The 25,554-nt window shown below is 43.9% G+C and overlaps 2 protein-coding genes across 2 annotated transcripts in view; one reads left to right on the top strand and one right to left on the bottom strand.

Moving 5' to 3' along the window:
• Positions 1–2,544: 2,544 nt before the first annotated feature.
• LOC311127624 (vasotocin-neurophysin VT 1) lies at positions 2,545–3,821 on the top strand (the record flags this gene model as incomplete). The annotated part of the gene is made up of 3 exons (XM_084159449.1): positions 2,545–2,664; positions 3,182–3,386; positions 3,679–3,821. 3 exons carry the CDS (start codon positions 2,545–2,547, stop codon positions 3,819–3,821), a joined length of 468 nt encoding a protein of 155 aa, XP_084015575.1.
• Positions 3,822–4,566: 745 nt separating this feature from the next.
• LOC311127581 (3'-5' RNA helicase YTHDC2-like) overlaps positions 4,567–25,554 on the bottom strand; it is a 30,325-nt gene continuing 9,337 nt past the window's right edge. The window contains exons 2-31 of the mRNA XM_084159398.1: positions 22,379–22,550; positions 20,655–20,745; positions 19,318–19,514; positions 18,936–19,138; positions 18,616–18,782; positions 18,419–18,521; positions 18,156–18,312; positions 17,813–17,920; positions 17,530–17,681; positions 17,127–17,262; positions 16,795–16,921; positions 16,628–16,693; positions 16,347–16,525; positions 15,738–15,834; positions 15,285–15,372; positions 15,052–15,132; positions 14,884–14,966; positions 14,593–14,698; positions 14,314–14,433; positions 13,870–14,142; positions 13,563–13,689; positions 13,076–13,284; positions 12,641–12,836; positions 12,390–12,496; positions 9,742–9,861; positions 9,415–9,608; positions 9,017–9,212; positions 8,694–8,900; positions 8,438–8,620; positions 4,567–6,154 (exon numbers count right to left, since the gene is read on the bottom strand). Of these exons, the coding sequence (XP_084015524.1) occupies positions 6,089–6,154; positions 8,438–8,620; positions 8,694–8,900; positions 9,017–9,212; positions 9,415–9,608; positions 9,742–9,861; positions 12,390–12,496; positions 12,641–12,836; positions 13,076–13,284; positions 13,563–13,689; positions 13,870–14,142; positions 14,314–14,433; positions 14,593–14,698; positions 14,884–14,966; positions 15,052–15,132; positions 15,285–15,372; positions 15,738–15,834; positions 16,347–16,525; positions 16,628–16,693; positions 16,795–16,921; positions 17,127–17,262; positions 17,530–17,681; positions 17,813–17,920; positions 18,156–18,312; positions 18,419–18,521; positions 18,616–18,782; positions 18,936–19,138; positions 19,318–19,514; positions 20,655–20,745; positions 22,379–22,544 (4,305 nt within the window). The 5' untranslated portion in view covers positions 22,545–22,550 and the 3' untranslated portion in view covers positions 4,567–6,088. The remainder of the gene's footprint in view (positions 6,155–8,437; positions 8,621–8,693; positions 8,901–9,016; positions 9,213–9,414; positions 9,609–9,741; positions 9,862–12,389; positions 12,497–12,640; positions 12,837–13,075; positions 13,285–13,562; positions 13,690–13,869; positions 14,143–14,313; positions 14,434–14,592; positions 14,699–14,883; positions 14,967–15,051; positions 15,133–15,284; positions 15,373–15,737; positions 15,835–16,346; positions 16,526–16,627; positions 16,694–16,794; positions 16,922–17,126; positions 17,263–17,529; positions 17,682–17,812; positions 17,921–18,155; positions 18,313–18,418; positions 18,522–18,615; positions 18,783–18,935; positions 19,139–19,317; positions 19,515–20,654; positions 20,746–22,378; positions 22,551–25,554) is intronic.

Below are 25,554 nucleotides of genomic sequence, written 5' to 3'. Positions count from 1 at the left end.
ACATTTTTTGACATGTGTAAACGACTAAAAGACGCATTGTGATCTTATAAGTGTAAACAGACCAGCTTGGGATGTAGGATGCATGTTAACCACATGTATAAACGGAGCTATAGACATGCACACGATGTCCCCTGGCGCATCTCTGCGTTGGAGTCTGACCTCTGGCCCTCTTCAGAGGTGGTCTTGATGCATTGTTCGTCACTTCTCCTCTGACTAGACCCTTATTGAGAATGTACTATTCCAACGCCAGTACGATACGCAAGTCACCTGTTAGGACACTGAGAATTAACACTCATTTAGAAAGGCCCATTAGAATTTCCAATGGCTTGATTTATTCCTAAATAAAAACGTGTAAAATGTCACTGCATAAACATGGTCGTGTTCAAAACCTCACACTAGCTGTAGCTTATTTTCTCCCTGCTCCATCTGTCGATGTCATGTCCAACTGATATTGGTTTCAAGGTTTATTTCAAGGTATTTATTATCATAAACCATGTTTCTATCTACAGCTTTTATGCGAGTAAAGTCCTACAGTATTACAAAAATCATGACAGCTGTGATGGAAACAAGACGTTTAGGTACAATTGTATAAATGCCTACAGATAATTTATTCGTTCGACATGGGTGGGATCTTTTTGTGAGAGGTCAAATGAACTATGCAAGAAATGGCGGTGGAAACGCCTTTATGCGCAAATATTTATATAATAACCATCATATCGAAGTAAATTTGGAGTCACGTAATGATATGTTGCATGTTACTCCCACTACGACTCGGGAAACCATGCAGTTTTAGTAGGCTACAGATTAAAACATTTATGATGCACGGTGATCTTGATGCTCCTTGCAATAAATATCGAGGGTATGATTCTGGTGACATGATGATCGATGCTTGACTGCCGGTTGACAAATAAAATTATTCTCTCGCTTATCCATAATAATCTCATGTAGACTAGTTTACCGTATCTGCGAGCTGTTGGCTAGAGCCAAAACCAGAGTACGCACATTTGCTATTTAATGCAACCGTTTTTGTGACAAAATTATCGGTAGAGTTGAAAATGCGATGGAAACACATTGAACTTTAGATTTGTATTCGGTACATGAAAGCTTTTAAACGAAAAAGAAAACGTTGTTTTCTCTACGCCATCATGCAACAAGTCTGTTTGGTGGAAACACCGATGGTGGGAAAATGAGCATATTTTCTTTATGTGGATTTTAGAATATTCGCATGAAAATCTGTTGCCAATTGGATGGAAACCTGGCTATATACTGTGAACGATTGTTACTTCAGAATTGTTGTCTCTTTCCCAGTTCCCCCACCACTGCCATAGCTCTACAGTAGACTATGTATGGAATAATTGGTCAGTCTAAGAAATGTGTGCCAAGCTGCACCATTGTAGGCTATTGTAACAATATCATTGGGAATCCTGTTTCCTCTTCCAACTAGTTGCACTGGCTGTGATTGTGACATTACATCATTTCCGTACAGCCATTGGGGTGGGGGTAGATATTGTTATTTTTGCTCCATCCATTTGAAGGCTCCCCATGACTTCTCACTGTTGCTCCATTTTGTTTGCTGCCTCGCATACGAACAGCTGGTTTAGTGTAACAGTCATAAATATTCAGAACAATTAGCCGTGGCATCGCTGTAAAGGACTGACAGCTTCTTCAGCTCATGTTCAGAGGTCCTGCTTGATGTGCCATAAACAAAATTTAAGTTTTCTGATGCAGCTCATCGCTCTGGGTCTTACAATGCTTGCTCTCTCTTTCTCTCTCTCTCTGTGTCTGCCTGTCTGTCTAATAACCTGTCACAAGCACATCACTCTGGATCAATGTCACACATTTTGTTTCACATTTAGTCAAACATTTCTCCATCACTCACTATTTCTGTTCTTTCTTTCTCTTTTAACATTGCCACCCCTCTTCTCAGTCTCTTGTCCGATTGGGATGAAAACGGTTAATTAAGGGGAGACCACTTGCATGACCTAAAATGAGTTGAGACACTTACAAATTATCTTTATGTCTATTTTATAGAAATACAGGTTTAGGATGTGTTTTTAGAGACAGTTATTGATGTCATTGGCATGATATGGAATGAAATTGTTATATTTCTTTGTAATACATATGCTTGGAATGTCCATGGTGTCACATCATTTCATATAGGTCTAGGCAATAACCTGACCGTTGATAGGCTCTCCAGACAACTCATTGAAGTATATAGACAGACAGTGTCAGTCTTATTCATCTAATTTACCAGTGTCATTGGTCAATTCTAATTAGTCTTTCTTTAATCAAATGGGAGAGGGATTAGCCTAATTTTGACAGTTGAATTATCAGAGATCAGATCGGACATTGGCCGTGGTCACCGTGGGGAGATGCAAATTATGTGATGACGTGGGCGCCAAGCATACGCTTTATCAACTTGGACGATCCCTATAAAAAACTGAATGTTCTTAGTCATTCAAAAAAAAACGAGCCGTTTGAAAGAGTTCAGTTGTAGCCGTAGCCGACAGTACAAATTGGACGAAGCACTTTACATTGAACAAGATGCCAGATTCTACAATTCCACTGCTATGCGTCCTGGGGCTCCTCGCGCTCTCCTCTGCATGCTACATACAGAACTGTCCGCGAGGCGGGAAGCGCTCTTTTCCTGATCTGCAAAGACAGGTAAGTTATTTTTCGATGGAAAAATATTGTTTTCGAAGGAAAGTTATTCAGTTTTGTTCCCAATAATTTTAACAGTTGGTTTTAATTTGGTTGTTCTGGAAGGTAGCGAGTGCTTTGTTGTTTTAAGAAAACTTTACGCCTATTGGTGCAAATAATCCATTGGTTTGAAATTAAGTAGCCTATTAATTGTGTTCCGTTGTTCACGAAAATAAAATAATTCTTACAGATAAGCATCAAATCAGCTTAATGTGAATAGCCTACAAATGAGCTCTGCCAGAGACATTCATTGCGCAAAATGTAACCTAACGATATTTTTGGGCGACATCGTCCTTCATGTGACTTCTTGCTCATGCTTGCGGTATTGAATCTTATATAAAAGTAGGCTAGATAGCTTACTATTAATTTCAAAAACTGAAACACAGTAGGCTAATCAGCGGTGTTGTTTCCCGATAAGCTTTAGTCGTGCGTAATTGCGCTTCAACACACAGCGATTAACAAAGGATCCTTACATTTTCAGTGCATGTCTTGTGGCCCCGGGGACAGGGGCCTCTGCTTTGGCCCCAGTATCTGCTGTGGGGAAGGGATGGGCTGCTACGTGGGCTCCCCAGAGGCAGCTAGTTGTGTGGAGGAGAACTACCTGCCCTCCCCCTGCCAGGCCGGAGGAAGAGTGTGTGGCTCTGAGGAGGGACACTGTGCTGCACCTGGGGTCTGCTGTGATGCGGGTAAGACAGCCCTCTTGTTTTGTTAGCCCTAGCCTCTGTCTGTCTGCTGGACTTGATAAAGACAGTAAATGGAGAGGTGAGCTTGAAACCGATGTGATATTAGTGATTTTACTGGTTTTACTAGTAAGAGGTGACTTATTGTGTAAATACTTGAACCCAGATCTTTTTGCCTATATACCATTTTGCATCATCCACTAGTTGGTGAGGTAACACTTCAGTTCATAGTAATACAAAAAAAATCCATATTGATGTTTTGTCTACTATATGATTAAGTTCTTTCTTATTTCTACAGAGAGTTGTCTACTGGATCCAGACTGCCTAGAGGACAGTAAACGTCAGCCACCTAGCGAGCAGAACAGTTCATTGATGGGAGGTTTGGCAGGAGACCTGCAGCAGTGGATGCTGCATGCCACCAGCAGAGATAGACATCAGTAACCAACCACTGGCCATCCCTCACCTGAACACACACCCAGAATAGAGCCTAGATCAGTTTCACATTCACTACTACTGAAAAAAAAAAACGATCTAACACAGCATACACACATCTTTCACATACAACAGGACACACACAGGAGAGGAAGAGTGGGCTTGCTGCATAAGAAAAAACGATAAGCTCTAGTACATGAATCTTTACTGTGTGCATAGTAGCCTTCAGTAAGTTGTCATTTATAATGCTTCAACTCAAATATGGATTGTACAATCCACTAAGGGTGGAAGGAATGTAAATATGTAGCAAATAAATATTTTCTTGCACTGTTGAAATGTGTTTTTCCTATGACTTACTGAGAGGTACAGTAATAGGCAAACAGCATCTTTATAGGGATTGTTCACCACAAAATCAAAAGGTTCTTGTCAGGGTTGGTGCCAATAACTCAGTCTAAATTCCAGTGAATTCATGAATTGATTTGCACTCCTATGGACAATTTTTTTAAATGCAACAGTCTGGAATACCACATAGGTAGGAAAGATTTGGCACCATATAATCTGATTTTAGGGTGAACTATCCTTTTCAGGTAATACTGCAATGTGGATGTATAAAAAAGCTGACAGGTTATTGATAAAGTCTTTATCTATATCTTAAATGAATCAGATGAACACATACTTGTCAGTCAATTGTGTAATATTTAACCCCCTGCTTTACCAGGGATAACATGAACCGATACAAAAAACTACCCAGTTGAACATTTCATATCCAAAATTTTAGTTTATTAAAACGTACAAAAATAATTACAAACGATCACAGATCAGTTGAAATGAAAACACATAAACATTTGGATCGTTGACACAGAGACTGAAAGAGAAAGACATGACCTCTAGTAAGGTCTCACCAGGCACAACTTAGCTACAGTTCAAGGTTATACGCTGAGTGTACAAAACATTAGGAACACCTGCTCTTTACACGACACCATGACAGACTGACCAGGTGAATCCAGGGGAAAGCTATGATCCCTTTATGATGTCACTTGTTAAATCCACTTCAAATCAGTGTAGATGAAGGGCAGGAGACCGGTTAAAGAAGGATTTTTAAGCCTTGAGACAATTGAGACATGGATTGTGTATGTGTGCCATTCAGAAGGTGAATGGGAAAGACAAAATATTTAAGTGTCTTCACACTCAATAGTTTCCCGTGTGTATCAAGAATGGTCCACTACCCAAAGGACATCCAGCCAACTTGACACAACTGTGGGAAGCATTGGAGTCAGCATGGGCCAGCATCCCTGTGGAATGCTTTCGACACCTTGTAGAGTCCATGCCCTGACAAATTGAGGCTGTTCTGAGGGCAAAAGGGGGTGCAACTCAATATTAGAAAGGTGTTCCTAATGTTTTGTACACTCAGTGGGCGACTGCAGTGACACGCATTTCAAAGATGTTAACACAACATTCCAACACATTGTGTGCCATGGACTGCTATGGTACATGAAACTCATATGTACTGTGAGAAGCATTGAAAAGACATACGGGACACGATTCCTTACTAATAGTCCCAATCATTACATTTCACTGTACACTTTCTCTCTTCCATAGTCCCATATCCTTCACTGTGAGTTAGGGTAGATGCCAGTCTCCTTATATACTGTATTATCCGGATTATTAAAAACAAAACGGAACAGAGCTTCTCTCATGAGGTCACTTCATGTAAACACATCTTTCTGCACTTAGACATTCTTGAACATGAACATAATAACAATATTGCATCTGAAAAGCTGAACAACTTTCAGAACATGAACTTCAGTTACAAAAAAAAAAGCCACTGGACCACTGACAAAGAAGTGGGTACAGAAGTGGTTCAAAACACATTCAGGAACAAAACTAGCCCTCGATCTGTTATAATGCTGCCTTCGATCTGTTATAATACTACATAGCCAAGTCAAATGGTGAGGTCCTCAAGGTCAGTCCAAACAGTGCAATCTCTCATAGGTAAAGGAAATACATGTAATTACCACATTGCCAACTGGTAATGGTATTTAATAAAAAAGAATCAAGTGGGCATAGCAAAAGAACAGGTCAAGGCTGCGTAAAATTAAACTATAGTTTGGTGCATTTTAAATTAAGAAATGGAACTATCCAAGAGTGAGCAGTTATTTTGTCAGATTTCCTTGAACACTGTGCAAATTATATTTCTGCAGTCACATTTTGTGTAACCTGTGGTTATCTGATGATAAAGATGGGGCCTGTTGTACCTCGTGTTGCTGTGGTAGCTGCTATGGTTTCCCTGAGAGTCTCTCCCACAGCAGCAGCAGCTGGCTTCCAGCCTGAGGCTCCACCTCCTACATGAACCAGAGAGAGAGAGGAGAGAAGAGGTGTAGTGAGGGGCAGTGAGATGCGGAAAAAAATAGTTCCATTCCAGTCATAGAAATATACAGACCAAAGATGGAAATGAGCTACACTATATATACACAAAAGGTATGTGGACACGCATTCAAATTAGTGGATTCGGCTATTTCAGCCACACCCGTTGCTGACAGGTGTATAAAATCGAGCACACAGCCATGCAATCTCCATAGACAAACATTGGCAGTAGAATGACCTTACTGAAGAGCTCAGTGACTTTCAATGTGGCACCATCATAGGATGCCACCTTTCCAACAAGTCAGTTCGTAAAATTTCTGCACTGCTAGAGCTGCCCCGGTGAACTGTAAGTGCTGTTATTGTGAAGTGGAAACGTCTAGGAGCAATTACGGCTCAGCCGCAAAGTGATAGGCCACACAAGCTCACAGAACGGGACCGGCGAGTGCTGAAGCGCGTAGCATGTAAAAATAATCTTTCCTTGGTTGCAACACTCGCTACCGAGTTCCAAACTGCCTCTGGAAGCAACGTCAGCACAAGAACTGTTCATCACAAGCTTCATGAAATGGGTTTCCATGGCCGAACACCCGCACACAAGCCTAAGATCATCATGCGCAATGCCAAGCGTCAGCATTGTGGTGTAAATCTCGCCGCCATTGGACTCTAGAGCAGTGGAAACGCGTTCTCTGGAGTGATGAATCACGCTTCACCATCTGGCAGTCCGATGGACAAATCTGGGTTTGGCGGATGCCAGGAGAACGCTACCTGTCCCAATGCAAGTTTGGTGGAGGAGGAATAATGGTCTGGGGCTGTTTTTCATGGTTCGGGCTAGGCCCTTTAGTTTCAGTGAAGGGAAATCTTAACGCTACAGCATACAATGACATTCTAGACAATTCTGTGCTTCCAACTTTGTGGCAACAGTTTGGGGAAGGCCCTTTCCTGTTTCAGCATGACAATGCCCCCGTGCACAAAGCGAGGTCCATACAGAAATATTTTGTCGAGATCGATGTGGAAGAACTTGACTGGCCTGCACAGAGCCCTGACCTCAACCCCATTGAACACCTTTGGGATGAATTGGAATGCCGACTGCGAGCCAGGCCTAATCGCCCAACATCGGTGCCCGACCTCACTAATGCTCGTGGCTGAACGGAAGCAAGTCCCCGCAGCAATGTTCCAACATCTAGTGGAAAGCCTTCCCAGAAGAGTGGAGGCTGTTATCGCAGCAAAGGGGGGACCAACTCCATATTAATGCCCATGATTTTGGAAGAGATGTTCGACGAGCAGGTGTCCACATACTTTTGGTCATGTAGTGTATGTAGCAATATACAGTATGTGCATAGTTCAAGTAATCTCACTTGAAATCTTAAAATGTAAGCCATTTTAGTATGTTTGTTTAATTAGTCTTTGTATATTGAATGTTGTTTGTCGGAGGGGTCATCTTGACAATATAGAGTGCAATAGTAATGGCGTCTTTTTGTAGGCACTAACGGAGGAGAACTCCGCCATGGCTCGTTGGCCAAAGCCTATTGGGATATTCATGTTTTTTTTTGTAGGGTTTTTGGATAAACGCTGAAAATAAGGTCTGTGGTAAACACAGGCTTAGGAGATCTTATACGTTTTGTTCTATGAGATGATCTTCATCAGCTAACATCACTTTCTGTGAATTTTGAAGCATTTAAGTATTCAAAACAAGCACAAAAAGGCTTAATAATTCATAAAGTTCATGTTAACTGACATTATCTCATAGAACAAAATGTATAAGATCTCCTAAGCCTGTGTTAAACTTAGACCTTATTTTCAGCATGTATCCCATAGACATTTTACATTTTTAGTAATTTAGCAGACGCTCTTATCCAGAGCGACTTAAAGTAGTAAGTGCATACATTTTCCTTTTTTCATACTGGTCCACCGTGGGAATCGAACCCACAACCCTGGCTTTGCAAGCACCATGCTCTAACAACTGAACCACACAGGACTTCATAGGAATGGCCAACGAACCAGAGGTAGATTTACATTTACATTTTAGTCATTTAGCAGACGATCTTATCCAGAGCGACTTACATGAGCATAATGCTAACTAATTTCTGTTGTTTAGCACTACAAGCTGGCAAGCTCTATTGTCCTCAGATAGTGAGATCATCTTGACAGTAGTCTGTAGGGGAGTTTTGACCATATTAGCAGCATAAGATATCTCTTTGTTCAGTTGTCTATATTGGTCCTGGTCTGTGGAGATGTTCTGACTGTATTGATGTTAGGTAACCCACCTGTCCGTCTCTGCTGATCTGCACTTTCTTGTTGTCGTTCCAGGGGTTGAGCAGCTGCTGGGCATACTGGAAGGGCAGGATCTCCTTCCGGGTCCACTCCACACTGAAAACCCCCCCCAGCCCTGTGGAGCCCCAGTCCTGACAGGGCTCCTGTCCGATGACCGACATCATCCGCGCATAGCCCTGAGAGGCCGAAAATGACATGTTACAGTCTGCTATTCTCCATTTCCACAGACGCACACACACACACACACACCTGGAAATGTCCGGAGCCCTGGACAGAGAAGACCAGGAAAACCAGGCTGCTCTCCAGGAAGGCTCTGTTGAGTTTTAGCTCGTTGCTGGGCGTGGTGGACCAGATTCCTCTCTGCTGGGAGATGTCAATGTTCCTCAGGTTGCTACTCTTCATGATGAAGTAACGCACCGTCACACCTCCTGGCCGCGGGGATGGAGACTTGGAGCACTGAGGGAGCGATTGAGTTAAACTATGATAGATTTAGATTTACACACTGTGATAAATGACTTCAACCGTTGCTGGAGCAAAAGCTGTACTAATAAAGATATTGGTCATTTGTGTACCTTTCCTGATGAAGTGGGGGAGGGGCTGGCACAGGGGCTGTGGAGGCCGAGTGAAGCCGATTCAGGAGACTTGGTGGTGGAGGAGTGGTCATCTGTGGGGAACTTGGAGCCCTTGTCCCTGCTGCCATGGGGGGCTTTGGGCTGCAGGAGGGCCGAGGCAGGGGACAGTATGGAGGCAGGGGACAGTCTGGAAGACCTGGAGGAGGGGAGGGGAGGGGAGGGAGGTCTGGGTGGGTTAGTGGACTGGCCAGGAACTGGATATAGATCAGATTGACAAAAACGTAATTAACAGATTGATATACTTTGTTGACCTATAAGGCATTGTGAATACTGAGATACAACTTTTGATCGTAGTTGGTCCATTTCCCATACTGACGCATCCAACCCCCTCTCATCACCTGTCTGTGGCTGTTTGTGATGGGGTGGGGATGAGGAGTTCATTGGGGCTGGCTGTGGGGCCGGGGGTCCTCCTGCTGTTGGCGTTCCTCCAGGATGAGGTCTGGGGTGGCTCCTCAGAGGACATGGGCCGGGGCCTCTGGCCAATCCCTGTGGGCTGCTGCAGCCCTGCAGTCTGATCCTCAGTCCCCAGCACCTGGAGACAGGATGGGGATGTATGGGTCAGTGACAGATACAGGTACCAGGTGGTACAGCTACCAGGTTTACAGGCCCATTTACAGTGTTATTTCCAGTATTTCTTTCATAATTTAAGCCAGTGTCCTACTGACCGACACCAGGGCCCGTATGGTGTTCTCATCCAGCTGAGACCAGGGCTTGGAGGGGGAGCGGATCCTCCTCAGGAACAGACCGTGCCACTTCTGCCTCAGCTGGAACACCAGACCCACCACCTGACAGACAGAGGGATGGAGAAGAAGAGTGGGTTATACAGGTAAGAAGGCAGTTTCCCCTACAATTTTTTTCAGCAGAGGTGGCAAAGTTAGCAGGGGGCGTGGTAGTGGGCATGGCCAACGGTGCCATCTCCGGCCAACATTTTTAATAGCCTTGGCAGCAGAGACAAAATGTAGATGTTTTAAAGCAAATGTCCTGTAATTCTACACATTTTGCCATGGGGTGGAGAGAAACACTTAATTTTAAAGCTAGTTTCCTGCAATTCTACACATTAAGTCATGGGGCTGATGGCTGAGAGAAATAAATGCAGTTTTATAGCTAATTCCCTGCAATTCTTCTACACATTTTGCCATGAGATGAGTGAAAAATAAGCAGTTTTTAAGCGAATTCCCTGCAATTCTACACATTTTGCCATAGCATAAGAACAAGGCATAAGCCATCTGAGTAACTCAAATATTATAACAAAATCAATGGGAGCCCCATGCCATGACAGTTTTGGAATTTTCAAGCTGTCCTTTCAAACAGCTCTTACGCTAAAAGGGCATAATCATTTTTACAATTTCACAGTATTATTCCAACCTCCGTGTGGAAATATATACAGTACCAGTCAAAAGTTTGGACGCACCTACAGGGTTTTTCTTTATTTTTACTATTTTCTAGATTGTAGAATAATAGTGAAGACATCAAAACTATGAAATAACACATGGAATCATGTAGTAACCAAAAAAGTGTTAAACAAATCGTACTTGAGATTCTTCAAATAGCCACCCTTTGCCTTGATGACAGCTTTGCACACTCTTGGCTTTCTCTCAACCAGCTTCATGAGGTATTTCAATTAACAGGTGTGCCTTGTTAAAAGTTAATTTGTGGAATTTCTTTCCTTCTGAATGCATTTGAGCCAATAAGTTGTGTTGTGACAAGGTAGGGGTGGTATACAGAAGATAGCCCTATTTGGTAAAATACCAAATCCATATTATGGCAAGAACAGCTCATGTAAGCAAAGAGAAACGACAGTCCATCATTACTTTAAGGCATGAAGATCAGTCAATCCGGAAAATTTCAAGAACTTTTAAAGTTTCTTCAAGCGCAGTCGCAAAAAACATCAAGCGCTATGATGAAACTGGCTCTCATGATGATCGCCACAGGAAAGGAAGACCCAGAGTTACCTCTGCTGCAGAGGATAAATTCATTAGTTACCAGCCTCAGAAATCGGCAATTAACTGCACCTCAGATTGCAGCCCAAATAAATGCTTCACAGAGTTCAAGTAACAGACACATCAACATCAATTGTTCAGAGGAGACTGCGTGAATCAGGCCTTCAGGAGACTGCGTGAATCAGGCCTTCAAGGTCGAATTGCTACAAAGAAACCACTACTAAAGGACACCAATAATAAGAAGAGACTTGCTTGGGCCAAGAAACACGAGCAATAGACATTAGATCAGTGGAAATCGGTCCTTTGGTCTGATGAGTCCAAATTTTAGATTTTTGGTTCCAACCGCCGCATCTTTGTGAGACACAGAGTAGGTGAACGGATCTCTGCGTGTGGTTCCCACCGTAAAGCATGGAGGAGGAGGTGTGATGGTGCTTTGCTGGTGACACTGTCAGTGATTTATATAGAATTCAAGGCACACTTAACCAGCATGGCTACCACATCATTCTGCAGCGATACGCCATCCCATCTGGTTTGCGCTTAGTGGGACTATAATTTGTTTTCAACAGGACAATGACCCAACACACACCTCCAGGCTGTGTAAGGGCTATTTGACCAAGAAGGAGAGTGATGGAGTGCTGCATCAGATGACCTGGCCTCCACAATCACCCGACCTCAACCCAATTGAGATGGTTTGGGATGTGTTGGACCGCAGAGTGAAGAAAAAGCAGCCAACAAGTGCTCAGCATATGTGGGAACTCCTTCAAAACTGTTGGAAAAGCATTCCTCATGATGCTTTTTGAGAGAATGCCAAGAGTGTGCAAAGCTGTCATCAAGGCAAACGGTGGCTACTTTGAAGAATCTCAAGTATAAAATATATTTTGATTTGTTTAACACTTTTTTGGTTACTACATGATTCCATATGTGTTATGTCATAGTTTTGATGTCTTCACTATTATTCTACAATGTAGAAAATAGTACAAATAAAGGAAAACCCTGGAATGAGTAGGTATGTCCAAACATTTGACTGGTACTGTATATAAAACACAGGAAAATCTGTACTGGGCAGTCAAAAATGTGTCAGAGATGTCTTTTCAAACAGCTCATACACTAAAAAGGCATTATCATTTTCACAATTTCACAGTACTATTCCAACGTCATAGTGTGGAAATATACTTATATAAAAAACTGGAAAATCATGTTTGACTGCACTGGGCCCACCGCTGCTAAATTAATATAGGGGAAACACTGGAAGGTGATGAGCACAAGATGCAAAACTGCTGTTTAAATTAAATGCCCAGTTGTATTGCTTGAAGGGCCCTTTGAGTACAAACAGAGCATATCAGCACTGCAAAATAACCAAGCTATGTCCTCACCTCTCTGTCCAGTTTGAAGTTGAGCCACTCGTCGATCTTCATCTGAGCCAGGTGGGCCGTGGAGCGATCCTCCATCTCACTGTCACTGCTCTCATTCACCACGTCATCTACAGCAGGCACATAGGGCCATACAGGCAGAGAGTGATATTTACAAGAGTCTCTTTGGAACCATCAGATTTCAACATATTAAGTGCAAATATAGGCAAGACTTATCTAACTGAAGGATGTTTCCTTCAGTTAGATAACCCTACCTTTCTGAATGGCAGGTTCCTGTAGGGCTGTGCTGGGCAGTTTGGCGCAGCCCCCGAAGATGGCTACGGTGAGTGGGGAGACCACAGAGCAGCAGCGGATGCTAGCTATCCTATGGGCTCGTGTCATCTCATCATAGATCAGCCAATCGGTGGGCAGGGACTGGACGGCCGCCACCTGGCCATTGACTGGGGGGATCTAAGAGATGGAGAAAAGGTATAAACATGTTTTTAGAGTCAGGGTGGGGTTAAAATGGTTTGAGTATATTATAGTTTGGGACTGAATGTAAGCATATAGTAAAGAGAGATGGAGAAGTCAGGAAGCACCTGATTAAGAAAACTGCCCTAAACAGGGTTCACTGAAGAAGACACTTTGCTCCACTAGGAGCTAAATAAGGAATAAGTAAAGTAGGTGAACAGAGGATGTGTGCTAGCTACCTTCTTATGGGGCTGTGGCTGGCTGAGGATGGAGGTGGGGTGGAAGCGGACCCTCTTCTCCTTGGCCCCGGAGAGGGAGCAGCTCTCACGGTCCACGTGGATCAGGTTGGGGTACATCCCGGCCACCAGGGCTGCCTTCACCACTGACCAGTTCTCAGAGTTCAGGTTCACATCGCGGATGTCTCCGCCGCCCCGCGCCCGCACAAAGCCTGGTGGTGGAACACACAATGAAAAAGGAATCAATGTATCGATGTGAGGGGGGCGAAGACAACGAAAAAGGCCACAGGATATGGTGGGCACCAAGACAAGTGGATGGCTCACAAGGCTATTCATTTCACACAGGGTCAGGTGGAGGTTGTGTGGGCTTCAGTAGAGCATCAGTCTTTATCCAAACACTACCTGCAGTCAAATTAATATCCAGTATAGAAACCCACAACCTTGGTCCATCATGCTCCACCTGAGCCCTCAGTACCACTGTAAGGCTGACCTATGGCTCTGAGCTGTCCCAGGAGCTGGGTCCTCATCCCTATGATGATCTCCATGGTGGCCTGAGACAGGAAGTTCTTCTCACAGAAGGACCTCTCCCAGCCATCGCTGCGGGCCTTCTGCCATGCCTACAACACCACAGGAGAGATGGATTGTTAGGAACATGTCGTCTGGACAGTGCTTTTTCAATGTGATTTGTGCAGTCAAATCAAGCTGCTAATAATGCTTTGGATTAAATATATCTAGCTCTAAACATCTCAACAGCAATTAAATGAGTTAATTCTTTAAACCTCAAATTCACCCCTTACCTGGAAGGCTCGGAGCAGGGCCATGTGGTCGCTGAAGGTCCCTGCAGTAAAGCGCTTCCGGCACAGCATGGATGCCCTCTTCTGGGAGGCCTGGGAGGGCAGCACGAAGGGGTCGCGGTGGGCCAGCGTGCAGGCGATGGTCAGGATGGGGTCCAGGCACTTGAGCACCACACCACACAGAACCATCTTGCCCAGGTGGGGCTCCACAGGCAGGTCAGCCAGGTGGTAGCCCAGCTCCGTCAGGTCCTCCCACGGATCCATGGCGTCTATGGTCTATGGATAAATGTTATGGTTAGTGTTGTTTTCTACCTATGTTCATTAGGTAGTGTCACAGTGCCAAGAACCGATGCCCTCCACCTCGATGACAACAGTAGTCAATGATAAAGTGGGAAAAATGTTATTTAGGTCATGATCAGTTCAAAACTAAAAAATACTAGCTCTTACCTTGAGCATCTGCACTGCGTTTTTGACGATGAGGATGGGAGGTGGTTCGGGTGCTTTGGAAAGGAATTCAGCGATGGAACAAGTGATGGGGGCCAGCAGCTTGGTGTGGAGACACAGTTCCTGAAAGAGAGAGAGAGGGGAGGAGGGAGTTAACTACCACAAACAACACTGCCTGTGAGGTATATGCTTGCATGCAAGTGTTTATAATGATAACAACTTTGTCTGTATAAGTATGTTCCCGTTTCATACGTTCAGTGAAGCGCGTGTGTGTGTGTGTACCTGCAGGGGCATCCTCAGTAGCTGGGGGACCTGGTACTCCAGCATGTTGTTGAAGCGGAGGCGACTGAAGAGGTGGAAGCAGATCCCTGGTCGGCAACGCCCAGCTCTGTCACACAACACAACATTGGACACATTCATAAGAGGACTTATGACACTATGAAGCTTCATAAGAGATGATACTCCCTTATCATCATGATATGTCTATAGTGCATGGAGTGCCTCTGTGGTAGGGCTCTGATAGAAATCAATCATGTACAATTTACATGGGGAATATCTGAATCTGTGCTTCACCTGCCCTTCCTCTGCAGCGAACTGGCCTTGGAGATCCACACCATCTTCAGCATGGTCACGTGGTTCAGGGCATCAAATGACTTCTTTGATGGGGAAACAACCACATATCAGATTTGCTATTCTGTCGGGGGGGGGGGGAAACACTCTTGTTTTCAAAGTGATCATAACCTCTTTGACTTTTCCTGCGTCGATAACAAACACCACATCGTTGATGGTGATACTCGTCTCTGCGATGTTGGTGGAGAGAATCTGAGGAAGAGAGGAAAATACTTGATGTCTGAACAAGAAGAAGGGGTTGAATGGTATTTTGCTTCAAGGAACACTTTGGGCCCCAGAAGTAGGCTTGGTGAAACTGGTCTTTGGTGTGTTAGCCAGCACAGCAGATGTAAAAATAGACTCACTATTTTCCGGACCCCAGCAGGAGTGTTCTTCAGCACTTTCTTCTGATCTGAGGTCTGCATGTTGGAGTGGAGTGTGAAGACCTGGTATCTATAAAGAAACAACACGCAGATCTGAGGTTCTAGATGTGGTTCAAACAGGACAAAAACAGAAAATCTCTTAATTGTCTCCTCCAAATAATCCATATTTCTTCTATAAAAAGGTATATTTGGCAATTTTTGTCAATATAATGATGCTTCCTAATCTGACTTGCAAATGTGTTGGGTGTAAATTTACATTTGGGTTGCATAAGCAGGAACATCATGGAAGTGAGCATCAAATTAGAACAATAAAACGTGAATAGATTGATCAGAATCAGACACAAATAGACAAGAGCTATGTTGAAATACTGATGGCTCAATTAAATGATGTTGAGAGGGACACGTTGCTCTCGCCACTCATTTAACTGACAGTACCTTTGGGAGTGGTCTGCAAATCTTTTATCGTCGTACAGGATACGGTCCCTCAGACCCACTATCTCATCGTATCCGGGGAGGAAGATCAACACCGCACCTGACATGGAAAATATTTTACATAAAATCAAACTATATGTTCAATACAATCAAGGGAAAAATGTACACTGCCACGTTGAGAGCTTGGGATATAAGGATCTATCTGCATTTTTGTCCAAATTGAGTTATTGACATAGCCCTGTTCTGTTCAATGTTCTCTACCTATATAGTACTCTAAATACACAAATTCATGTTGTTAAGTTCAAAAGAATACAAGATAAAAATTGCTGACACCCTTCAAAACAAGGAGAGTTCGGAACTTTAAAGAAAATTAGCTCAGAATCATATTTTTGCAGATAGAACCTTATAGTACCAAGCTCTTGACTTTGCATCAAACATTTAGAAAAGTTTTAAAAATACAAGACCATTTAGTAGTCACTAGAGAAAACTATCAAGTAGTCGTTAGATAACACTCGTCACCACACAAGACTATCAAGTAGTTGTTAGATAACACTCGTCATGTAGTCACCACACAAGACTTTCAGGTAGTCACTAGACAAGACAATCTGTCACCTTCCTCGGAGCTGGTGCAGATGTTTTGCAGCAGGTGCATGATGAGGTCCAGATCCACCCTCTCGTCGTCAAAGCTGTGGTGGTATTCCTTGAGCAGCTCCTGGTCCTCCGGGCTCATCTCTGTGGTGGCTGCCTGCACCAGGGACCACTCGTCCAGCTTCCCCGCCTCCAGGGATGAGCTACCAAGGAAGAGAGTATTTCTGTTATCATCCTAAACAAAAATAAGGAAGGGTTTTTATATCGTCATTCATAGCAATGATAGTGATACATGGTGCTCTTACAGGTAGGATTCTAGTAGGTCCACCACCTCTGCCTGCTGGAAGTGCTTGGCCCAGTCCAGTGCAGTCCTGAAACAAACCAAATACTGATCAACATTTCAGACTAATTTATGGTGTATAGAGTAAATAAAAAGGGGATGCATTCATACAGTTATTCAAAGAACCCTTACCAGCCATTGGAGGCCTTGATTCTGATGCTGGCTCCCATACTCAGCAGCTGCTCAATCTGACTGAGGAAGCCTCGACCTGCTGCCACCATGAGGGGAGTGGCGCTCGTCTCACTGTGCATGTAGTCCACTGAGAAGCAGAAGGGGAGGAGGACATATCAGGCTGGGAAATATTGGGAATATTACTCTCAACCCCTTGGGATTAAAGATGTATTTTTTGTTTAAAAAAATTAAAAATGTATAATGTTGGTGTCATTATTTCATACAGAAATAAGATAGAGATACAAGAGTAAACTGGGGCACATATTTAAGGACGCATACAAAACCCATCTTACCGCTGACGTTCTCACTTAGGATGAGATTGAAGAGCTGGATGAAGGCGTCAGCGTCCTGGTTGAGGAAGATGTCTGAGATGCAGGCGTCCATCTCCTTCAGCAGCCACGGGTCCAATGACGCCACATCTTTCTCATTCTGAAACAACACATCCTGTATCAAACTGATAGCAAACCCAGTGCCACTTAGTAAGAACCAGGAAATATATCCCCTGTGATGTTGGTGAACTAAATCATAAGGAGCAATCAATGAATAATCAGAAAATAATTAGTGGCATCTCTTCAGCACATTCAGAGTATATACTGAAAATAACTGAAGCAACTGGGAGAAAATAACATAGAAAACTTGGATATTGAGAAATGTGCATGGACCCCATATTCAACCCAAACTAACTGTTGTTCTCACCAGCTGGTTGAAGACACTGTCCCCTCCATCATCCAGCAAGTCGTTCTCCTGGAGGACACGGGAGGCTGAGGTCTTCTCCCTCTGGGGCTCCTGGCGGGAGCCGCCCTCCTGGACCTTACACCACTCTGTCAAAGACGTCTGCTGCTTCTCCTCTGCCAGAGACGACACACACATGCACTTGTTCAGTCTGGGTGAGTCCAAAACTGGACATGGGTCCAAAACAGTGTTCAGAAATCAAAATGGAAATCAAGCAAACCAGGATTGAGAGATGGTTGGTAGTTACCCCTCTGGATCTCCTTTTTGTATTTCATCATGTCTTTGTTTGCATAGCCCGTTGTCCTCAAGATGTCTTCCAGGAAGAGTTGCTTCACCTCAAATGGTCTTCCTTTGACTAGATCAAAAAAGTATTCTTACTTTAACAAGTCAGTGCTTGCAGGACCAGTCAAGACAAGCAGTAGCCCCTTCCATACAGAGGTCTTTCCCTGCAATTACCTGGCTTTGGCAGGTAACGGTTTCACTGATGAATCCCGGTCCCAATTTCAGATGAATATATTAGGTGATTCTGTAGTGATTTCTGCACCCTCCTCTCTGTATGTGGCCTATCCAAACACATGGGGTTGACTTACTGTGGATGACAGGACAGGAGCTGAAGTAGCGGAGGAACAGCTCCACGTCCAGGGCAGCGCTGGACAGGATGAGCTTCAGATTGGGCATCGTCTGGAGCATGTCCCTCATCTTGGTCAGCAGGAAGTCACTCAGGCCGTCCCGCTCGTGAACCTCGTCCTGATTGGACAAGAGGCAGGAAGTACAGGATTAACTCATATTGATGTGCATTCATTCAGTAAAAGCAGTGAACTATAACAAAAGGATCACAGTAACTTGTACTCACCACAATGACGTGAGTAACAGTGGACATTGTGGCATCTCCAGCCATCAGTGTTCTTAGCAGGACTCCGCTGGTGCAGAAGGTCAGCAGCGTCTTAGGAGAAACCCTGAGGGGTCAAACAGAGTAATTAATTTCCGCACAGTAGCCCAGTGAAAGTAGACCGAGTTAGTGCCTCCCTTCCTCCCTCGCTCTTCTCCTACCTGCTCTCCAGGCGGATCTGGTAGCCGATGGTCTGACCGATGCTCTCCCCTCTCTCCGCGGCAACCCGCTCTGCCACAGCGATGGCTGCCAGACGCCGGGGCTGGGTGCAGAAGATCCGACAGGGTATCCCATTTCGGCTGCAGTCGTCCAGGAGGAACTGTGGGATCTGGAATGGCAAAACACTTCCCATTTAGTTTCTAGCTGATCAGGAACTTACAAATGTAACACCTTTATCATACCAATGCAATACCTTTGTAGAGCATAAGAACAGCAAGATCCCATATTTGGACAGTGAATTTAAAACGTTTCTCCCCCTCACCTGTGTAGTTTTCCCCGAGCCGGTCTCCCCCACCACTAGAACCACACGGTTGTCTTTGATGACTTGAACGATCTCTTCCTGGCGCTCGTACACAGGCAGTGAGCGGCGGAAGAAGTCTAGCTCAGACGGGCCCCTCCTCTGGGGCACCTGGGGGATGCCGTTGTTGAGCCGCCCGCTGGTCCTGTTCTTGTCACGGCTGCTCTCTGGTGGAGAAAAAAAGAGGGGCAGAGGAATGTTTATACTTTGTATTGTCAAGACATATTGTTAACACATTGATCGTTTATTCATTCATTAGTACATCTGACATTAAAAACCTAAAGATTGGCAAGGTCTCCCATTGATATCAATGCATTATTAACCCTGAGATGTAACTGCCACTCACCAGCCTCCATGGCCACAGACAGGCCCCTCTCAGTGTGAGGCAGTAGGTCTGTGCACTCCTTGTTGGTGATGGGGAACCTCTGCAGCAGGCTGCGCACCACGTGCTTGGAATTGTGGGAAAGGTTGAAAGACATGATGGACTGGGCCGTCTCTGAGCCATCCTTCTTTCTGATAGTGAGGGTGCGGCTTGATCCTTTTCTGAAAATGAATTAAATAAGGCTGTTAGGCTTGAAGCACAGTACACTTTAGTAAACCTGAGGGAGGCTTTTAGGGAGTTACACTTACGGTACAATGTCGGGGAAGGATACACAAACTTTTCTACTCAAGTTTCGCTTGTACACAGTGTACAAAACGTGCTCTTTCCATGACATAGACTGACAAGGTGAATCCAGGTGAAAGCTATGATCCCTTATTGATGTCACTTGTTAAATTCACTTCAATCAGTGTAGATGAAGGGGAGGAGACAGGTTAAAGGATGTTTAAGGCTTTATGACAATTGAGACATGGATTGTGTATGTGTGCCATTCAGAGGGTGAATGGGCAAGACAAAAGATTGAAGTGCCTTTGAATGGGGTATGGTAGTAGGTGCCAGGGACACCGGTTTGAGTGTGTCAAGAACTGCAATGGTGCTGGGTTTTTCACACTCAACAGTTTCCCATGTGTATCAAGAATGGTCCACCACCCAAAGGACATCCAGCCAACTTGACACAACTGTGGGAAGCATTGGAGTCAACATGGGCCAGCATCCCCGTGGAATGCTTTTGACACCTTGTAGAGTCCATGCCCCAACAAATTGAGGCTGTACTGAGGGCAAAACGGGGTGCAACTCAATATCAGGAAGGTGTTCCTAATGCTATGTACACTCAGTGTATATGGGAGTATCTGAGGTTGACCTAAAGACTATAGACGGGTTGGCTGACAACATTTCAAAAACATTATGCGCGCGCATTGATGTGGCCGGAAGCCGTGTGTTTGTTATGATTATGAACAGTCAGATAGCTAGCAACAATGACAAGAAGCTGCCATGTCGGGAATTGTAGATGGCTCGTTTCAGCTAGTGTCTTGTGTTGAGGTGTTTTGACTGATTTCATGTCAATGCTAATAGGGCAGAAATTGGCTAGCTAACTCTAACGATGTATTGGAGAGACAACAAGTTCTCATTGTGCAAATGTATTTATGTTTTCAATAAACATGGAGACAAAATATAGTTTACATGTTGTCAACAATCTAAGACAACCCAGTCTGTTTTGCCCCATAGTTGCGCACGTGTCGGTTTTATTGCTAAACAACCAACCTGGCTAGGGGTTCTGACCACTGATGTCAATTTGGATAGCTCACCCTCTGCTTTTAGAGATATATCCCAGGGACTGCGCAAAGCGATGGATGAAGGCCCTCTCAGTACTGGACAGGGAGGAAGGAAACTCAATTTCTGTAAAAATCAAAATAACTAATGATTTAGTATAATGCATCATATACAGTGCCTTCGGAAAGTACTCAGACCCCTTGACTTTTTCCACATTTGGTTACGTTACAGCCTTATTCTAAAATGGATTAAATAAAAAAAATCCTCAGCAAAACAGAAATACCTTATTTACATAAGTATTCAGACCCTTTGCTATGAGACTCGAAATTGAGCTCAGGTGCATCCTGTTTCCATTGATCATCCTTGAGATGTTTCTACAACTTCATTGTAGTCCACCTGTGGTAAATTCAATTGATTGGACATGATTTGGAAAGGCACACACCTGTACCACAATTGACAGTGCATGTCAGAGTAAAAACCAAGCCATGAGGTAGAAGGAACTGTCCGTAGAGCTCCGAAACAGGATTGTGTCAAGGCACAGATCTGGGGAAGGGTACCAACACATTTCCGCAGCATTGAAGGTCCCCAAGCACACAGTGGCCTCCATCATTCTTAAATGGAAGAAGTTTGGAACCACCAAGACTCTTCCTAGAGCTGGCCGCCCGGCCAAACTGAGCAATCGGGGGAGAAGGGCCTTGGTCAGGGAGGTGACCAAGAACCCGATGGTCACTCTGACAGAGCTCTAGAGTTCCTCTGTGGAGATGGGAGAACCTTCCAGAAGGACAACCATCTCTGCAGCTCTCCACCAATTAGGCCTTTATGGTAGAGTGGCCAGACGGAAGCCACTCCTCAGTAAAAGGCACATGACAGCTCGCTTGGAGTTTGCACCTAAAGACTCTACGATCATAAGAAACAAGATTCTCTGGTCTGATGAAACCAAGATTGAACTCTTTGGCCTGAATGCCAATCATCACATCTGGAAGAAACCTGGCACCATCCCTACGGTGAAGCATGGTGGTGGCAGCATCATGCTGTGGGGATGTTTTTCAGCGGCAGGGACTGGGACACTAGTCAGGATCGAGGAAAAGATGAATGGAGCAAAGTACAAAGTACAGAGAGATCCTTGATGAAAACCTGCTCCAGAGCGCTCAGGACTTCAGACTGGGGCGAAGGTTCACCTTCTAACAGGACAATGACCATAAGCACACAGCCAAGACAACGCAGGAGCAGCTTTGGGACAAGTCTCTGAATGTCCTTGAGTGGCCCAGCCAGAGCCCAGACCTGAACCTGATTGAACATCTCTGGAGAGACCTGAAAATAGCTGTGCAGCAACACTCCCCATCCAACCTAACAGAGCTTGAGAGGATCTGCAGAGAAGAATGGGAGAAACTCGCCAAATACAGGTGTGCCAAGCTTGTAGCGTCATACCCTAGAAGACTCGATGCTATAATCACTTCCAAAGGTACTTCAACAAAGTACTGAGTAAAGGGTCTGAATACTTATGTAAATGTTATATTTTTCTATTTTATTTATTATAAATTAGCAAACATTAAACGGTTTTTGCTTTGTCATTATGGGGTATTGTATGTAGACTGATGAGGGGGAAAAAAACAATTTAATACATTTTTGAATAAGGCTGTAACGTAACAAAATGTGGAAAAAGTGAAGGGGTGTGAATATTTTCCGAAGGCACTGTAATCCACATTTCTCCACGAAGCACCACTTCATCAGCATGAGTAGAATGACCATTTTCTCTTACCTTTTTGCTCACTGTACTGAAATCTCTCAAGGGAGATGTTCACAGCAATCTTAACTTCTTCGTCGATGCGTATGTCTTTCAGCCCTTTGCCCCTGGGTCCCCCACCACCAGAGTGTTTGGATTGGCCCATGGCAGGCTTGTGGGAGGCAGTACTGGGACGTGACATGATGCACTGTAGAACACAAGAGTTCATCAAATGTAGCTAATGTGTAATCTACTTTACAACAATACATTGCAATCTCCCTACATGACTGTCACATGTTACTTGAACTAACTAGAGACAAAGGGTAGAGTGTCATTCCATGTCATTTCAGGAAGCCATGACACCTACCATCTCAGACTGTTTTGAAATGGTTTCTGCAGTTAGAAACATAAAAGATTAGCATTCCTTTAACATTGTTTTGTTGAAATATAATTTGATCTCTGAGAAATGTAGCTAACTGATTGCACCCAAATTGGCCCTTTTATTTATAGGATTCACATAATATTAAATAAATATAGTACCTAACATCCGATTTGGACCAAACTTTATCCTACCAATGAGTAAGACATGAGTAATCCAAAGAAATTGTCATAAGCTACCTACGGACCCACACCATGCCCACCCCAACGGCCAGTATACAGTATCAGTTCCCGATGTCTGACAAGTAGTGTGAAGCTGCGGCTAGAAGTATTATTTATTCATACAAAGTAATGCACAGTTGGGTGCTGAGGGGAGGACAGCTCATAATAATGGCTAGAATGGAGTTAATTGAATGGTAGCAAACACATGCAAACCATATGTTTGATACCATTCTATTTATTCCGTTCCAGCCATTACTATGAGCCCATCCTCCCCAATTAAGGTGCCACCAGCCACCTGTGATGTAATGTATTCTCAGTAAATTTGGTGATGGTTATTTTCCCCTGTTCAGAGAAATTAGTCATTGAAGTTTATGCACCATCACACAACCTCATATTACCAGGTATTGACCACTAGATGGTGCTGTTCCTGCTATTAGTTGAAAAAAAGTGTGACGAATCCCCCTCCCCCTCAATGTTAATTCAAGACAGAACCTTCAAATGATAATGATTAATAAACGTGGGGGAAGAATTAAAGTTAGAACATTTTATTGGCCCAAACACATCTCAAAAGAAAAATCATATTAAAACAAAAAACAGCATTGAGGACTTCTCATTCCTCATTTCATTCTTTCACTTTCTTTTCTTTCTTCAGTGCATCTTCTATTACAGTGATGTCGCTACATCCCAAATGATATTGGCAACCAGTTGCAGTGGTTGGTGCCTTAAAGCCAATTTATGCTTGATCCGAAAATGTGGTCGGAGGCTTTGTATTGAGGGTGTGACGCAATTGCGGAGCCTCTGTAGGCATGCAGAGGCCAATCAAGCTCTGTACCGCATCGCCGTGCGCCTCTCAAATTTTGTAACAATGCGGAGGGCTCCGTACAGCTCCACATTGTCATGATTGGTTGACGGTAGGTGGGGGGCGGTACGTCCTGTATAAACACCAACTCACTTCCTTCACAACTTTCTTCACAATAGCTCTGCTCTTCTCCACTAAGCGCAAGAACATTCGGAAAGTATTCAGGCCCCTTGGCTCTTTCCACATTTCTGTTATGTTTTTGATTAAATTAATATTTTTCCTCATCAATCTACACACAATACCCCATAATGACAAATGGAAAATAGGTTTTTAGAAATGTTTTCTAATTTATTAAAAATATAAAACAGAAATACTTTATTTACATAAGTATTCAGACCCTTTGCAATAAGACTCGAAATTGAGCTCAGGTGCATCCTATTTCCATTGATCATCCTTGAGATGTTTCTACAACTTGATTGGAGTCCACCTGTGGTAAATTCAATTGATTGGACATGATTTGGAAAGGCACACACCTGTATATATAAGGTCCCACAGCTGACATGTGCATGTCAGAGCAAAAACCAAGCCATGAGGTTGAAGGAATTGTCCGTAGAGCTCCGAGACTATTTCTGCCACATTGAAGGTCCCCAAGAACACAGTGGCCTCCATCATTTTTAAATGGAAAACGTTTGGAACCACCAAGACTTTTCCTAGAGCTGGCTGCCTGGGCAAACGCAGCAATCGGGGAAGAAGGGCCTTGGTCAGGGAGGTGACCAAGAACCCTATGGTCACTCTGACAGAGCTCCAGTTCCTCTGTGGAGATGGGAGATCCTTCCAGAAGGACAACCATCTCTGCAGCACTCTACCAAATCAGGCCTTTATGGTAGTGGCCAGACGGAAGCCACTCCTCAGTAAAAGGCACAAGACAGCCCGCTTGGAGTTTGCCAAAAGGCACCTAAAGGACTCTCAGACCATGAGAAACAAGATTCTCTGGTCTGATGAAACCAAGATTGAACTCTTTGGCCTGAATGCCAAGCGTCACGTCTGGAGGTAACCTGGCACTATCTCTACAGTGAAGCATGATGATGGCAGCATTATACTGTGGGGATGTTTTTCAGCGGCAGGGACTGGGTGACTAGTCAGGATCGAAGTACAGAGAGATCCTTGATGAAAACCTGCTCCAAAGCGCTCAGAACCTCAGACTGGGGCGAAGGTTCCCCTTCCAACAGGACAACGACCCTAAGCACACAGCTAAGACAACGCAGGAGTGGCTTCGGGACAAGTCTCTGAATGTCCTTGAATGGCCTAGCCAGAGCCCGGACTTGAACCCGATCTAACATCTCTGGAGAGACCTGAAAATAGCTGTGCAGCGACGCTCCTCATTAAACCTGACAGAGCTTGAGAATCTGCAGAGAAGAATTTGAGAAACTCTCCAAATACAGGTGTGCCAAGCTTGTAGCATCATACCCAAGAAGACTTGAGGCTGTAATCGCTGCCAAAGTACTCAACAAAGTACTGAGTAAAGGGTCTGAATACTTATGTAAATGTTATATTTCAATTATTTGTTTTTATTATACATTTTTATTATACATTTTTATTATACATTTATTATACATTATATATAATACAGTGGGGAAAAAAAGTATTTAGTCAGCCACCAATTGTGCAAGTTCTCCCACTTAAAAAGATGAGAGAGGCCTGTAATTTTCATCATAGGTACACGTCAACTATGACAGACAAATTGAGATTTTTTTTCTCCAGAAAATCACATTGTAGGATTTTTAATGAATTTATTTGCTAATTATGGTGGAAA

Source organism: Coregonus lavaretus, assembly GCF_964263955.1.
Source record: "Coregonus lavaretus genome assembly, chromosome: 4".
Taxonomy (NCBI): domain Eukaryota; kingdom Metazoa; phylum Chordata; class Actinopteri; order Salmoniformes; family Salmonidae; genus Coregonus; species Coregonus lavaretus.
This window is presented reverse-complemented; position numbering and strand designations above follow the sequence as displayed.